The 16,953-nt window shown below is 41.4% G+C and overlaps 1 protein-coding gene across 1 annotated transcript; it reads right to left on the reverse strand.

The window, feature by feature from the left end:
* Positions 1–795: 795 nt before the first annotated feature.
* On the reverse strand, positions 796–16,662 carry LOC306790218 (deubiquitinase DESI2-like). Its single transcript, XM_079286365.1, has 7 exons — positions 16,477–16,662; positions 15,242–15,378; positions 14,406–14,501; positions 4,649–4,721; positions 3,251–3,344; positions 3,021–3,162; positions 796–2,482 (listed from the first exon to the last, which is right to left on the reverse strand). Exons 1-7 carry the CDS (start codon positions 16,538–16,540, stop codon positions 2,243–2,245), a joined length of 846 nt encoding a protein of 281 aa, XP_079142491.1. The 5' UTR covers positions 16,541–16,662; the 3' UTR covers positions 796–2,242.
* Between the last annotated feature and the right edge of the window lie 291 nt (positions 16,663–16,953).

A 16,953-nucleotide genomic window follows, 5' to 3' on the forward strand; every position in this document is an offset into this window, starting at 1 on the left:
TTCTAGTACTATAGAATCATTCTTGAAATTGTCCTGGGTTAGGAAAAGGGAAATACAGGGTTACGGTTGATACATAATGAAAACATTCCTGTCTGGTCTGCTTTATAGAAAGTGCAAAAGACTTCTGAGCATGGATAACTGATCCCTGCACAGCTCCTGTCGCCTCAAAATGGACTAAAAAGGTCTGAACGCAATACATTTGGTGAACTGTAAGACGACACCAAAAATAAATAGGAATATATTTAAGAACATGAAGAAGTACAATTTGCACATTCAACCCCATTTTAACAAGGTCAGCAGGAATGAGATGACCGCCACTGTTACGAGTCATGTGATTTCTTTCCTGAGAAAGGGTGTCCAAAAAAACACTACAGCAGGAGGGATGGGACAAGACTCAAATCACATGTGGCCTGGTTCACTGAGCTTTTGCTTTAAAAAAAAAAAGCAAGCAACATGTGTTAAAATTTGTAGAACTACCAGGAGCCGACGTTTGTCATCATCAATATTAGGGGTCTTTGTGTGGGTGGGTGGGGGGGGGGGGGGGGGGTACTTGCATGCTTAATACAAATAACTTCATGACATCATATTTTCCCTTCATGAGTATCTGCTCTTTTCCCTGCAACAAACCTCAGCAGTATGAGCAACTTCTTAAAAGGTTGGTTTATTACAATTAAAATGCTTTGTGTCTGTAAACATGTCATAGTTCAGGTCACAGTTTAAATAAATCAAACATAAAGTGGTCATAGTTTGATATTTTGGGAAATACACTTTATTAATAATACGTTTGATAAGCTTCATCTAGCATTCAGTTAGCTTAGCCTAGCATAAAGACTGGAAACAGCTAGCCTGGCAAAAAAACAACAACATACATCTGTCAAATTGTCGGTTTTCAACTTTTTTGTTTGAGTTAAACAAATAAGATATAATGTGTTCAGTGGGGAGTTTTCAGTCTGCTGGTGGGTGGATTTCTGCTATTTTTGGACAGGGTCAGGCTAGCTGTTTCCCCCTGCTTCAAGTCTTTATGCTAAGCTAAGCTAACCAGCTTCGGCTGCTCAATCATTTTTACAATCGACACATGAAAATGGTATTTATCTTCTCATCTAACTCTCGGCAAGAAAGCGAATAAGTATATTTCCCAAAATGTATAACCTATTTCTTTAAGGACTTCTGTAACTTCACGGAGAATACTGATTTTCTTCTTCTCTTTTCCATGGCTGCTTAATCTTCATGGGTTTAATGGTGAAAAAGGCGATAAGACCAGTATCACAGAGGAACATTCTCTGGGCGTAAATATACATTTCCTTGCCTTTAAGTATCGCATTGTTGTAATATAAAGACTATTTGGATATAAAAGCGTAGACAAATATTGTACTGGATCACAAAGTCAATAATTGTCAGTGTAGCAGCTTGAGTTTCTTTGTCTTTGTGTCTCTGAGATGTTCACACATAGTGATTGGGCCGCACAAGCGAGGCTGTATGAACAGCGACTGTTTAAACTGAACAGCATTTGCCCTTGATTGTTTACAACTGTCTAACAACTGGTTACACTGGCAGCTCACTGCCGGTTTATTGATTTAAACAAGCCCCAGGTTGTGTCATTCGTTTTACAAAAGGAAAAGGAGGAGAAATACTTGATAATATGATCAGAAGTCTGGCGTCTCAGTTTAGTTGGACGTTTTGTCCCAGTCTTTCAACATGCAACATTTTTACAAGTTCAGACTGAACTCGAGGAACAATCAAATCCTCTTTAAACCCTCTAAAATGGCCATCGGTAACTACTTAGGTTCCACAAAATGAAAGGCCACATAGAGGTTATTGAACGAGAACTTGTTGAAATTGAGCTAATAAGCAGTTTTCTGGTAATGCCACTATAAGTAGCCTCAGATGTCTATATAGTTATTCTACAAAAGCAGCTCTGAAGGCAGGGAACAAGGCTGACAAAGGTTTAAAAGTTCATGGAAAAGACCAATAATAATGTACTACAAACTTCAGATCTACAAGTGGTTGTGGTGGAGTCTGAGCCACGCTTCAGGGCTCTAGTCAAAGTTTGTCATCCTGTCGTCTGCAGGACAGACAGGGTCTCTGCAGGACTGATGTCTCTGGCATCTTTTCATGAAGAGTGGACTTCTTCTTTTCTCAGAGGACAAACAGTATGAGGTCAGCTGGTTGTTCAAGCCTTCTAATGCCACGGTCACGAGCAGAGGTGACAGGGGGGGGGGGGGTTCAGCGTATGTCGAGCAGTTCACACCCTCGTGTGGCGACAGCCGCGGGAGGAGCCGGTGGCGGCGGCTCCGGACGGGGACGAAGGGTCCTCGTCGCTCGACTCGTTATGCTCGTCTTTGTGGAGGCCGAGGCTGATGTGGCTCTGCAGGGCGGCCGGGGTTAACCACTCCTTGGGTAGGCAGCTCTGCAGGAAGGGGATGCAGGAGCTGAAGTACGCCAGTCTGTTGACCCAGCGAGGGATTTCACGTCCACACAGCAACTGAAAAAAAGTCGGAATACAAACATATTGCCTTTATTGTATTTCCATAAAAGTCAAAGCCCCTAGAACTGTTGATCCTACATTTCCCATAACTCTGAAGGGTCATTCTTTTGTTTCAGGCAAAATTTTTACAATGTTCAGCAATTAGCTTAGGATGTTAGCATGCTAACATTTAAGTGCAGCTGAGGCTGATGGGAATGTAACTAGTTTTGCAGGTATTTGGTTGTAAAGCAAAGCATTGGACAAGATGAAAATTCACTGATTATGGAGCAAGAGAAAAAGTTAAGCTGATATAACCCTGACGACATCAACAGTCATTTTTCCATTTTTGCCACAGAAGACATACAACTGTTTTCACACCTTCACATGTGAAATTGGTAGAAAGCCCCTTTAAGTCTCTGTACAAACTTTTATGTCATAGGATATGCATGTCTAACCTATGTAGCTATATCAGAACTGGTCTGTATCTTATGGTTTCTGTACAATACGTACATGTAGGAACAAAACAAACAAACAGTAGAAACCGTATCAGACGGACCTCAGACAGCGAGGAGGAGAAGTGGTTGCAGTTTTTGTGCATGAGATGGTAGGCGTTGCCTTTGAACTCTTTACCCAGCTCCTCCGTGATTTTATCAATGTCCTCCTCCGTGAAGTCGGTGGTGCCCAAAGCGATGGCCTCCCTGTTTGAAAGCAGCAACAGACCAATCAGCACATATTAACATTAACAACCTCTCAGAGCACTATCTGCTATAATTAAGCACGACTCACTTGAATTTGAATGTCTCTCCCAGTTCAGCGGCGTTCCCCGGAGTGATCTCAAAGATGCCACTGAAAGGGTACGGATGACCCCCGTATGCAAATTCTGTGTGGACGAAGACGCAAAATACAAATGAACTCCTTGAACCGAAGTACCAAACTACTGTAATTACAAAGAAACGAGCAATTAATCACTGACACACTGTGTTTAAATCATTAGGCCGGGCTGATTACAGACCTCTCTGCTCTGTATTTACAGCAGTACACCAGAAAACAGTGATGCATTCTGGGGCCACAGCATATTGAATAGAGCGCCTCACATTGTTAGCTGTGGATATACTGAATTCAATTAGAATTTATACATTTTGACAACAAACATATGGGAAATCAACAAATAAACATGGGGGACATAAACACAGTCATTTTATCAATAACATGTTAAAGTATATATTTTACTGAGATGTATAAGATGTTACTGTTGGAAAGTAACTCAGTACATTTAGGCAAGTGTTGTACTTAAGTACAAACTTGAGGTAAATCTACTTTTTATGTCTTCTTCATTACAATTCAGAGGGAAAACACGTATCTGGTTTTGTATGTTAGAGGTTGATTTGCAAGCTAACAAGTAACTAAAGCTGTCAAATACACGTGGAGTAAAAGAGTACAACATTTGCAATTGGACTGTAGCGTGTAAAATGATAAAATAGCAGAAAATGTTGCTTTTAATAACAGTACTTGAGTGCATTTATTTAGTTATATATCCCATCACTGTCTATGAGTTATGAAGTTACAGCAAACTCATGTATAAATCCCTTAAAAACTCCACTGAAGAAACACAAAGATGCTTGGTACTAAAGTCTTTTGATACAATCGACATTTAAAACATAACTCTTTCTGAAAAACCTGTGCCACCTACTGTATGTCCTTGTTGCTTTTAGCTCTCAAAACATCTGGAGTCAGAGTCTTGTACCTGACAGTGATCGTATATTAAATTCAACATGATTAAATCCACGCAGTCAAAATCACACGCTAAAATTACACAATGAGAAGTGATTTCTGGCCCTAGTAAGGAATGTTTTTTCACTATCATCATATTTCACAGAGACAATATTTCTGGTTGCAAGGGCATAATAGTATTCCCAGAGATCTAGTTTCACGCTGGTTTCTGCCTCTCATTCTTCATACAACACACACACACACACACAATACAGAGTGAGCTAATGGTGACTCAACCCAGACAAATGAGGTCATGTTATTAGGAACACGGTTCCATATTCCATTTTTAAAACCAGACTTCATTGGCGTCTGTGAAGGCCGCCTCGTTCAAACCTCACAATCAGGTCCGAGTGCGGCCCGCTGTGCTGTGATGGGATTTCACAGACATGAAGGAAACAAAAGAAAAGGTCTTACCTCTGCCATATATCTCAATGCCTGAGTGGAAGACTCCAATACCCAGATTGGAAGTGTATTCATTGATCCAGTACTGCAGAGAAAGAGAGGGAGAAGAAGAAGAGAGTAAAGAAGAGGGCTTCGTTTAGGATCAATATCAAGAGGTATTTGTGTTTTATCAGGAATTAAACAACACAAAATACCTGATTGCAAATTCAATTATATATTACAGGAAAGATGCTGATAACTCGGACTTTTAAGATGCCTCGACAGAGAAAAATAAACTCCCAGTTACATATGGCCATCATTTAATACATATTAGGCTGTGAAATGTGGGCATTAAAACACATAAAGGGATAGTTTGACATTTTGGGAAATACACTTATTTTGGTTATGTATGTGCATATGGGCAGACAAATATGCCAAATAAACGCAATGAATCTTACAATCCTTTGTTTGTAACTCATTGTTTTTCATTTCACCAGAACGACGAGGCTTTCCTGCTGAAATAAAAGTCAAATAAATAAAAACGTTTGATAACCTGCATTTTTAAGCAAATATTCAACAACTAGTTTCCTCTGTCAGTTTATTCCTTCTCAGGATTGTAACAGCGGTGGCGTCCCAGCATGCACTGGGCAGAAAAACAAGGGAAACACCCAAGACTGATCCATCGAAAGGGCAGATAAACAACCTGATCTGTTCGACCTGCAAGTCCTGAGATGGAGGAAAATTCACCCACGAGTGATCTATGAGCCACCGTGTCGCCCTTCACTGCAGACAATCGACACATAATTGATGGCAGGACCACAGCTCTACAAACCCCCAACGCCCACTGACACGAGACATCCCTGCGGAAACACGCTAAGAGCTCTGCACACTGCCCCAGCCGTCCCATATTAATAATGGAGCACATTTCCGGGCTCAGAGCGATACAATAAAAGCATATCCACCTCTTTACTTTGTGTCAACAGAGTCGTATTCCTACAGTGACTTCTACCCGATTCAGCTCTCTAGCGGTTGCTTTTTCTTTCACACCATGGGAAACTAATCTCAGCTTCCTGGAGGGAAACAATGCACAAGGACAAGTGAAATGAGATGATGACGAGCTGACTATCAAATTACATGGCTTCACTTTCGCCTCAGTACATAATCAAGAGAGTCCTGGCAACACTAGTGGAGCAGTCACAAATGTTGCAAAATCACAGTTCTCTGATGATGCGCCTCATCTCTCTCTTGTTGCATGCCAACAAATTGCTGCAACGATCCACGCAGTCTCCCCCTACAACATCCTGCCTATATGCGCGTGCAGCATCCACCGCTGCACGCATCAGTTACATTGGCTTCACATTGAAGACGATCGATTCATCATGTTTCTGCTCGCATGATTCACTCTTGCCGCCTTCTTCGTGTTTGATTCTCGGGTAAAAGTAGTTAAGGCTGGCTCCGACTGGCACCGGCACAGCAGAGCCACACTGGAATGAAGTGTTTGAGCAGCTGTCACTGAGGTCCACATCTGTGAGAACAGTTAAAGATACCAAAGAACGCCCCCTGGCTTTGTGACCGAGTGATTCAACAGTTATGTGTGTGAGTATTCTTACAAATCACATCTTTTGGCAGCATGACATTTGTACAATCTCTTAAAATATGGAGCAAGCTGACTCACGTCTGGGAAGCTAACAGATGAGCACTTCAGGTTATTATTCTTTTAACACTATCTGAACCCCCATCCACCCTTTTACCATGTATAAGCAGTATAGCTGGTGTAGTTGTAAGCACCTATAAGAACATTTTCAGTGTTGATTTGTCAACAACTATAACTCCTCTCCTGAAGCATCTGTAGCCGGTGTGTCAACAGGAAATGTTTGGTAATATAACACAGTTGTGATCATATACACTGGGGGAGATGGTGTTTGTCAAAGGCTGCTAAAAACATAAACACTGAATAAACAACTATATTAGACAGGTTGTTCAAAAAAAACGACCATCCTTATCCAAACACATGAAACAAGCCAAACGGCATATTGTTGGGAAAGACTCGTTCCACGGCTGTATTTGCAGTTGTTATAAATGTAAATGGGCTTTTGAATGAGTTTTCTTACTTCTGAAACAGAGCCAAGAAGTTCCGGCTTCACTTCTGCCCTCTATTATTTGTTTCTAGTGCCATTAAATGTATTTACACTCATTGGTTTCCTCTCGATATAGTAGTTTTCATTGTCAGTGGCGGGGTCCGCCATGCCCACACACGATTCAAATGACCACACAAAGTACTTCTACATTTGTACATGAAGTACTGATCATAATAACCAGCTCAGCATGTCTTTTGTACACAGCTTAATACACGTTTTATAGTAGTAGTGTGTCATCATATAATTAAATATGATTACAGCTATGTTATATCATTCATTATATATTACAGATAGGTTGTAATTGTTGACAAATACATTAATAAACGCTTATAACTTCTGTATATCTGCTTGCAACTACATTATTATAGTGTGTTCGTGTGTTGAATTTCTATGTACTGCTTAAAAATTCTAAATATGTGGATTTGAAGTAAAGTGTTACCAGTATGGATGCACTCCACAATATCACAACTGTTTTGGTGTAACTGGAGTATTTCTGTGGATTTACAGCAACATGTTGCATAATATTCACACAGGAGGCTGTTCAGCAGTACTGAGTGAAAAGACCAGGCACATGTCTGAATAAAGACCCTTGTCCTTTACTGGTATGTGTGGGTTCATGTGAGTGTGTGTGTGTGTGTGTGTGTGTGTGTGTGTGTGTGTGTGTGTGTGTGTGCGTGTGTTTTTGTATGAGTGTGCGTGCATCATGTGAGCTGTGTGCACAGTGACAGAGGTCAGAGGGAAGCTCTTGTTTCGAAGGAATTACAGAAGTTTCTTATCTACTTTGATTTCTTATGTTTTAAATGTCACTTGACCTTCTTACTTCCTCAGATAAGAGCATTAACACTGGACAGCTGTACATACCGCCCGATCTTTGAAGATGGGTGTGACTGCGCTCACCGAGTTCCATTGACAATTCTTTTAATTTAACACTCTTTAGACGTCCATGGGAGTAGAATTAAAGTACCATTTGTTAGCATTGGGAAATGATTCACGCACAACTGTGGATTTACACAAACAGTCTTATGCTGCAGGCAAAACACTACCTGTTTCTCATCTGCTATTTGAGTCGAACTGGACTCTTTCCAACATTAAAATAGCTGTGAAGTGCACTTGTGAAACAGGTGTGTAGTGGGCCTGCTATTTCTGGTGGTGGGTCCACTTCCTCTGCCGGTGTCAGATTACAAACTGCAACACGCACGCGCGCGCGCACGCACACACACACACCTGAGTAAAAAGTAAGCAAGTGGTTTAGATGATTCTTACCATATCATAGACGTTAAGGATGACAGGTTCATTGGCCATGGTTTAAACCTGAGCTGGAAAGGCAAACGTCCCTCACGATTGTCAGGACCACCCCTCTGAAGTCACAGGGCCACACGGTGGACAGCAGCAGCAGCAGCGGCAGCGGCAGCAGCGGCAGCGGACGGACGGACGTCTGCTGGAGGGGTGGTGGTGGAAGCTGCTCAGGGGAAACTACTGCATGGAGGCTGGAGAAAAGCGTCCCGAAAGAAACAGGACAAGTGAAGCTTATTCCCAGAGCCACTATGGCAAGTGAGGTTGGGCATGCATGAAACTCAGATCCCTGCAGGGCAAAGCGAGGTGCAGCAGTGGACGCGGTCCAAAAACACCCGTTGTAAGGGGGCAATCGAGGCTGTTTGACAAATATAAAAAGCAACCACAACAGCTCAAAATGTCAGGTTAGAGGTGATAAACATGATCCACAACGGACATAAAGGGGCCTATAACAAGGGTTGGAGTCTGAAGCAGGCGCCCCTCCTGTCATCAACGGGCCGAAAAAGGCGACAGCTCGGGCGGACCGATGTCGACGATGGAGGCGGAGAGCGGACACACATTGTTTTCTTTTTTTCACCCGGAGGATGTCGGAGCGGCTGCGGGAGAGGACGCCTGAGCCATGGCTGTTTAATTACGGCTGATGTGGAAGTGGGAGTCAAGTTCACCAGCAGCAGCATCTCCTACTGCACGTCCGCATCCAGCCTCCTCTTCTTCTTCAAACATCATCTTCGTGACTCCTCCAGCGACACGGAACCGTTTACCACAACCAGCTCAGATGGAGGTGAGATATTCATCCGTGTCGTGTCGGTTGTTCTCTGGCTATTCGCCCTCTCCCTCCTGTTGGGACTGAAGCTTTTAGATTACATCATATCTGCCTCCGAGGCAACATCCTCCACCATGGGAGCTGCTGGTGGGTGTGCAGGAGCACATATCGTTACATAAAGACCGGACAATTTCTATCAACCTGGGCCATGATGAAACCGACCGTTAGACACGTTACGACACATGAAACGACGTCATTTCAAAAAATCGGTTATAGCGTGAAATAAGTTTGTTTTGTTCGTCAAAGTGTATTTTTTTGTGACTGACTAACACTCAAATTGGGTAAGTCAAAAAGGTAAATGAATATATAAAAACTATAGCTAACGCAACAGGTTTCTAGGTTTATTTTGTGTTATCAAATTAGCAAAAAAATAAATAAATCTACACCATTATTTTCAGTCGTTCAGTTATTTATCATCAATTTATTTTTCCCCATGAAATTATGATACTGATAAGCAGTATTATTTATGTATATGGTAACATATATTGTACACAGGAAAATAGTTTGTCGCAATTATGTCCGGTTTCATGCTATCGTTTGCTAGCTTTGCAGATTCAGCTTTAGCCGGATCTACCATCAGTGGAACACATTCAATTTGGTATTATTGAGTTATGACATGTATTAAATCACAATTAATGTAATATCAAGAGAATATTTGTAATTATTGTCAAAAATATAAGATATACTTTTATCTCGTGTACATACTTCAAGATTTTGACTATTTTCTTAAAACCTCATATTTTGAAGTGGTAAATCTCAAATTTGACTTTGTATTTTATCTTTTTGATTTCATAGTTCATAATCTACACATTCTCAAACAATGTTGTACATCTCATTTTGACATAAACATCAATCATAAAAATGGTAAAACTTGACTTATAATTTTGGCTATTTCACAATTTCAATTAATTCTCATAATTATTTACCTTTTAACAACTTCATATCTCTGAGTATTTGTATTTTTAATATTTCTTAAATTGTCATCCAATTGATCATAAACTGGTATTTACAGATTCATATGAAATATTCTGCATTCCCTGCAACTAAATAGAAATAAAAAAGCCTAAAACAGGTTAATTGAAATGAGTTTTAATACAGTAGGTGCTTGGATGTAAAACACACAATATTTTACATAATTTATTAGTGCCTCTGATCTGCGTTGACTGGCTTCCTGCACATATTCACAATCCTATTCAGCAGAGCGACATGAAATGTATTTACAGACAACGAGAGCCACATAGTCAGAGACGATCGCCTGAGAGACGGCCTGACAAATGTGGACAAAGACACCGAGCAGCACAATTCACTCAGTCATCGGTTCTACGGAAGTTAGGAGTTCCATGATTGTGGCTAGTGCAAAAACAAACAAAAAAAAAAACATTGTTGACAGTAACTCATTTCAAAGAAAACTTTCATTTACTATTGAACTGGCTGAAATGGATTTTCAGTATAAAGCTGCTGATCCTTCACACAAATTAACTAAATTATACTCCAGATCTAATCAATCCCTTAGCAGAAGGTGCGATGTGACTATTAGCACTGACCTCAATGCAGAATTACGAAGAACGTCTGAAATAACTGAGACACACAACAAAGACTTCTTCAGCGGTGACTGAGCGATCAGAAAGGAGCTGCTCACCACACAACATTTAACTGAGGAATGATTTGTTTTTAAGATATAGATTTAATGGTTCACCCTGAGTGACCATGCGATGACTTGGTGATACTTTAAACAAGCGGATTTTGCTTTTAAGGATAAATCTGATGTTTTTCTAAGCGTCAGCGAATCACATTTAAAGACCCAAACCAACAAAGTCAGAAGTATCGTCGGATATATTAAAAACACATCACTGAGCCACACTGTTGCACTGGGTGACATGTTTCTTCATTACAACTAACACTAAAGTTTATTTTGACTCGGTCACACTTACACCACCCTGCTGCACCAAAACACTCACGAAAGCACTAGACATGTATTAATCCGCAGCTGTAAATAGTCCCCAACAAATGCACTATTTCCTTCTGTTTGAGTAACGCATGCTAAACACTACAGTGCCCAGGTGTTTGAGGAGCTCAGAGAGCCATTTTTCAAAGAGAAACTACATATTTGTGATGTGTTTTTTAAGGTTTATGTGTTGAACTAATGGGTTTGTGGCAACAAACAGGCAGAGGAAGTCGTAAAGTATTGAACGCAGTAGCTCACTGTTGGTTTGGGGCTTTGTAATGGTATTTGTTGACAATAAGAAAATACAGATTATTGCCAGCAACATCCTTTAATTTCATGTAATGGGTTGATTTTCATTTTGCTGACCATAAGGAGCAACAAGAAGCAACAAGAAGCAAGCACCGCCATTAAATGGCCATTCATGGCGGTGAAAAAAGGCACTCCGAAAGTCAATTCATCACGTTTAACGACACGCAGGTTTGCCACTCCTCCCATGATTCTGTGCAACGGGGCACAAAATGAAAATCAAACCAGGTCGCATTCATTTTTTTAAAACACGGAGGCCCTGAAGGTACAGTGGGTTCCTCAGACAGATCTGCACAGAGGCCTGCGAGTGACTGAACACAACACCGTCTTTAAGTGTGCTCATGGACCCTGAAGCTTGAGCCAGTCTGACTGGACCCGAGGATTTAATAGTGTTCTGCGTAGGTTTGTTTCTGCCCGGGCTCAGCCCAGCAGCAGGAATATACAACCGTCTGCTCCTCCCGACGCTCAGAGGTATCTATTAAAAGGTAACCTCTGTGGTAAAAGAGCATCCTTTTGCATAGGAAGGGTGTCAAGAAGCTGCCATTAATCACATGAACATGGAGAGACTCATCAGTGACACCTGCACCTACTAATAAAATAATAATAATAATAATAGCGTCAACTGTTTAGAGTTTCATCCCCCTTTTCTTTTCTTTGGCCTTTAGCAAAGTTTTTGATCTTAAAACAGACGTTGGCTTCGTTAAAAGTGCTTCCTGTGGAGCCTCATGTAAATAAATGCACCGAAAGCTGCAACTCCGGCTAAAGCGACCAGTATTTCCAGAGTAGACACCGAAGATTTGGACTCGGGTTGTGAGCCTGTAGGTCCGTTCACGTCATTGGGAAACTGCAAGACACAGATATGAAAACAAGAACAAACATTAAAGCTGCACGGGAGGTGATATTCATGTAGAAATGAGTGACGTTTGTTTACATTCTGGTGTTGGACATGTTTCACTTTCAATACATCTTCTAAGAAGTGATGAATCAAATTAAAAGCTTATGTAATGACCGTTCACAGCATAAAAGCATAACTTGTTGCAATAACAAGGTCACTTTTATAAGCATCGTGTAAAGGCTGAAGTATCATCCGACCAGGTCTTCAGTCATACAGAGAGGTGAGACACAATTATTCTTCAACTTTTTTTCCATACTTTCGTAAAGACTTTCCTAAAAGGCATTTCTACATAGTTTTGTGCACGGTTGCGCATGCAAAGAGTCACAGAAGTAAATGTGTAAGGACTGAAAACGAGAGCATTGAGAGAGATGGTTTTGGAAAAAGCTGTTGGCTGCAGCCTCACTTCTGCCACTGAGAAGATGCTGTTGGGACGATTTACCAACTCTCTCCTGAGAAAACTGAACCACTGTCATGACAAATCCATCTACTGTAAAACAAAAACAAATGCTGTGCTTTAGAAAACGGACAGCTAGAATTAAATAATACAACTTTTAATGGCTAAAACTGCCGGTAAGGAATCAAATACAAGCCTCTAAAGCAGCGGTTCCCAAACTTTTTAGGCCGCGCACCCCCTTCTACATCCCGACCGGGTTCGCGCACCCCCCCCCCCTTAATAAAAAAAATAAATAATAAGCAACAGAGCCTTTTAAGCCTTCATAGCCGCATAAGAATCGGACCAATGAGAGCACAGTTTGCTCGCGCGTGGCATTTGTTTACAATATTTAGTCCGCTGTTAAATGTTGCAGTGTGAACACAAACCGAACAAAGGCAACTGCAACATTGTATCATATTAATCCCTGAATCAGAACAAAGCAAACGAACTGAAGGTGTGAAAACGCCCTGAAACACTGCAACAAAGTTTCAATAACTTTCAGTTACACAAGGCGTCACTTTTAAAGAGCAATACGGATCGCGAGGGCACAGGCTCAGAGGCAGATTATCACATTTCATTTACAATTAATGAGCGACTAATGTAGCCAGGATGTCTTCGGACAAAGCATCGATGTGGCGCGACACAGTGTTGTTGGACACCGGGATCATGTCCAACTTTTTTGCTTCTTTCTCTCCAATCATACATTCCACCATCTCTCTGGCAGCTGGCAAGCTCACGTCTTCAGTGATTGTGTGCGGTAGCCCCTTTCTCGCTATTCTGTAACCAGATATGAAGCCCGTAGTGCGTCATTTATAGACCAACACATGAATGAGACTCCAGTTGTTTTTGGCTGTTTTGTAACTCCTCCAATTTCGATATAAACAATGTAAGGGGCTTTTGACTTGCACTGGCATGCTTGGTGTTCAGGTGGCGACGTAAATAAGAGCTTCAGACTGTTAGCCAGAACCTTACTGCACACCACGCACTGTGGCTTTGGGGAATCTGCGTTGCCAATCCAAGTGAAGCCCAGACACAGATACTTTTCATCATATTTCCTCTTGTTTTCCCAGTCTGATGCTCACTCTCGTTTCCTCTTTTTCACCTTGACTCCGCGATGGGCCGATGTGCTCCCGATTTGTCTGTGCTGCACCTCTCCGTTCCCCTCGCCTCCGATTCCTCTCTCTCTCTCTGTCCCTCTCCTCTTTTACGACTGATAGCTTCAGATGTCCCACCTGACAGCTTTTAAATTAAAATTACATTTTTTTTAAATATTTAATATTATTACACCATCAGACCGCCATTACACTTTTCCTCTCGCGCACCCCCTAGAGGCAGCTCGCGCACCCCCAGGGGTGCGCGCACCCCACTTTGGGAATCCCTGCTCTAAAGGAACAACGGTCCAACTACATGACTTCTTCTTTCTCAGTCTTAGTGATGTTATAGTCTATGTGGTAGAGTATATATTTGCTCAGGGCGTGGCAGCTGTAAACAAATTATCAGGTGATTTATTTGGTGGTAAAGCTGGTCAGAGGGACGCAGGACGTAGAGGAGGAACTACAGTGGAGCTGAACGTTGTCCGGACAAGACCTCCAATCCTGAGCAGGACATGGCTCACTGATGTTACATCGTTCATCTCAAGGCTTCTCCTTGTGGTTGATAGCGGTAGTGGGCCAACTCGCCTGAAACAAGACCATCGCCACTAAATTATAAAGTATCTCTTTGCTATTGTTCTGAGATGTATTTGATGGCGTTTCATTCCTGTGTTTGTTTAATATCGTGCGTTCTTGCGCTGCTTTTATGTTTCGGTGAGCTGAACACAATTTTCCATTGTGGTGGACAATGAGGCAACAAACAAAACAAAAACCCCCAACTGCTTACAAAATAAATACAAAAGCACAAAAACCAACAAACCACTCAAACATTTGAAAACAAGGAAGAGGTCATTTTAAAGCTTCACCTTCTTCAGAACACGGAGCTCCACGTCCTCCCCCGCTGTCCTGAACAGATCCACTGCAGCTCGGTGCATCAGATCCTCAAGCTGCACTCCGTTGATCTACACAAACAACAATGTTGATGTGCTTTTCCATTCACTTTCACTCCAAATCAAATGACTTTGACATTGACTTTGTACAGAGAAAATGTCAGAAAATAAACGTCATGACTTCGGACATTTTGCCTAAGTGTTTGTTTTGTCCGACGAGAACTCAAAATAGTTGCTAGTGTCAGTACATTTACTCAAGTACAAAAGTACAATGTTGAGGTGTAGTACAATCTAATAGTGCGCTTCTGCACAATAATCTCACCAAAGGCTACAGAGACGACACACACCAGTGTCTTCCAGGTGATTTTAAAGTTCCTTTACTTGTTTACAAGGCTCTGACTGGTCTGGAACCAGTCTGCTGTACTAATTATTTGTCATTTTGTAATCCTTCACAGCCTCTTCAGTCCTCTGCTCTTGGTTTTAAAAACTATAAACTATCACACAAATATCTGCATTTTTAAATGGTAATCTAAAATGTATGCACTTTAAAGCATTGCCTTTAACTAATTGTGCCTCATGCTTTGTTTTATTGTTATCTTTTATTCACATCTTTTACACATCCTGTCCTCACCAGACCTTGATATTTGTTGCCTCTTTTTTGTTTGTTTTGTAATGCACAAAGTTACTACACCCCCGTATGTACGGTGCTATTAAATAAAAGTGTATTATCATAATTGTTATTGTACACAAAACATTAAATAAATACCCTCCTCTACATCCTTCCCCCTGGATAAGAAGTCAACATGCATTACCGCCAGGATCTTGTCCCCCTCTTGGAGTCTTCCGTCCAATGCTGCAGCTCCATCTTCTTTGATTTTGCACACGTATATTCCGCTGTCATTCATCACATACTGCTGGTCCACACCCCCAACTATATTAAACCCCAAACCTAAAATAAAACAGACAGTGTGGTATGAGACAGATGTATGCGAGTAATATCCAATAGATACAAATCAAATTATTAAAGAAATGGTTAGTTAGCACCCAGCTCTGTCAGCACTAGAACGTAACGGCACCGTACTGTCCTCAATCTGTCCGTGTTGAACTTCCCTCCGTCTGTCTGCTGTCACCTGTCTGTCGTCACCTGTCTGTCTGTCGTCACCTGTCTGTCTGTCGTCACCTGTCTGTCTGTCTTGAAATTGCCAGTCAACCCTCATCTACCTGCATGTCTTTTATTGTTGTTTAGCTGTGTCTGACTGACTCATATATTTCACATACTCCGCATGCTTTTATGTTTTATGTGCCTCTGACATGGATGTTTTGTAGTGTCTCATAATGCAGCATAATCTTTAGTCAATGTTTATATTTACGGTAACATACCGTAGTTATCCCTCATTTGATTTGCTTTGTGTGTGTTGAATTTGAGAGCCTCTGTGTTGCATGTCTTGTTAGTACTTGACAGTATAAGAGTCCCCTCAATGATACTACTTCTGTTAATATTCTCACTTATTTCATTGTTTCTGCATGCATTGTAAAGGGTCAATATTGCATGACTTATATTCTGTTTTTAGGTTTACTTTGTAACATCTGCTTTGGGACTACAGATGAAAAACAGCCACTTGGCTTTAAGTCTGGCGCTTTTACAGCAATGTTTGTATTAATGTGCACTGTCCCTTATCAAATAAACAAATAACAATACCTGGACAGAAGTTGCTGATTCAATCACAACATTTATCTCAATGGAGCAAAGTACACAGTGAATCATCCTCAAGGCTGTAGCGTTTAGAAAGTTCACACAATGTTACGTAACAAGTGTAAAATACACATTACTCTCTCGTGATAAGCGAAATAAACTTTTCCTACCTGTCCAGCTCCGTTCGGCTTTAATAGAGACTGTCAGTTAGAAATCTGACAGGCAGAGGAGTCACGTTTTGCCGTTAATTATCCGTTAGCTTCAGGATACACACTAGCTTGACGTAGCTAACATAGCTTAGCATGGTTATACCACTACGTGCTAACTGTGCGTCAAATAAAGCAGTCCTCTTACCTGAAGAGCCTCGCTTCAGTTTTATGTCCACCACGTTGGGCGAGGAGTGCAGCGAACCGTTCATGTTGCCACGACGATTATAACACAGGTCTTCCGTGAAGAACGGACAAACTATTTATCTGAAGGTTGAACTCATTGAGGAGTTTCGATTTGCTTCCTTTTGGTGCGGTGTCGCTGGTCTGTGGTTGTGCTTTCCCCCTGGAGGCCTGAGGCGGAACTGCAGGGCCAACCTTTGACTCACAAGGCAAGGAGGCGAAACAGAAACGCAAAAAGATAAATACAAATTCAGAAGATCTAGGTGGCATTTAATGATGCTTTTAGAATCTTTGCTCAAGTTTCCAAGATGAACAAGTGCCAGTAACATGTTTGTGACTCGTAAGGTAACCCTAACCTTCCATGCTGTGTTGAGGATTCTTTCATTAACAAATGTCTGTGCTTTTTAAGTGACTTTTGAACTGCAATGATTATTCCTGCGTC

Source organism: Melanostigma gelatinosum (assembly GCF_949748355.1).
Source record: "Melanostigma gelatinosum genome assembly, chromosome: 16".
NCBI classification, from domain to species: Eukaryota; Metazoa; Chordata; class Actinopteri; order Perciformes; family Zoarcidae; genus Melanostigma; species Melanostigma gelatinosum.

What these genes read in the sequence shown, in the direction of transcription:
- LOC306790218 (XM_079286365.1), bottom strand. Translation starts at nt 16,540, where the DNA reads ATGAACGGTTCGCTGCACTCCTCGCCCAACGTGGTGGACATAAAACTG. An exon ending in ACTGAAGCGAGGCTCTTCAG is followed by an intron (nt 15,379 to 16,476) that starts GTAAGAGGACTG and finishes GTTTTATTTTAG; the next exon opens with GTTTGGGGTTTAATATAGTT. An exon ending in AGGGGGACAAGATCCTGGCG is followed by an intron (nt 14,502 to 15,241) that starts GTAATGCATGTT and finishes TTGTTTGTGTAG; the next exon opens with ATCAACGGAGTGCAGCTTGA.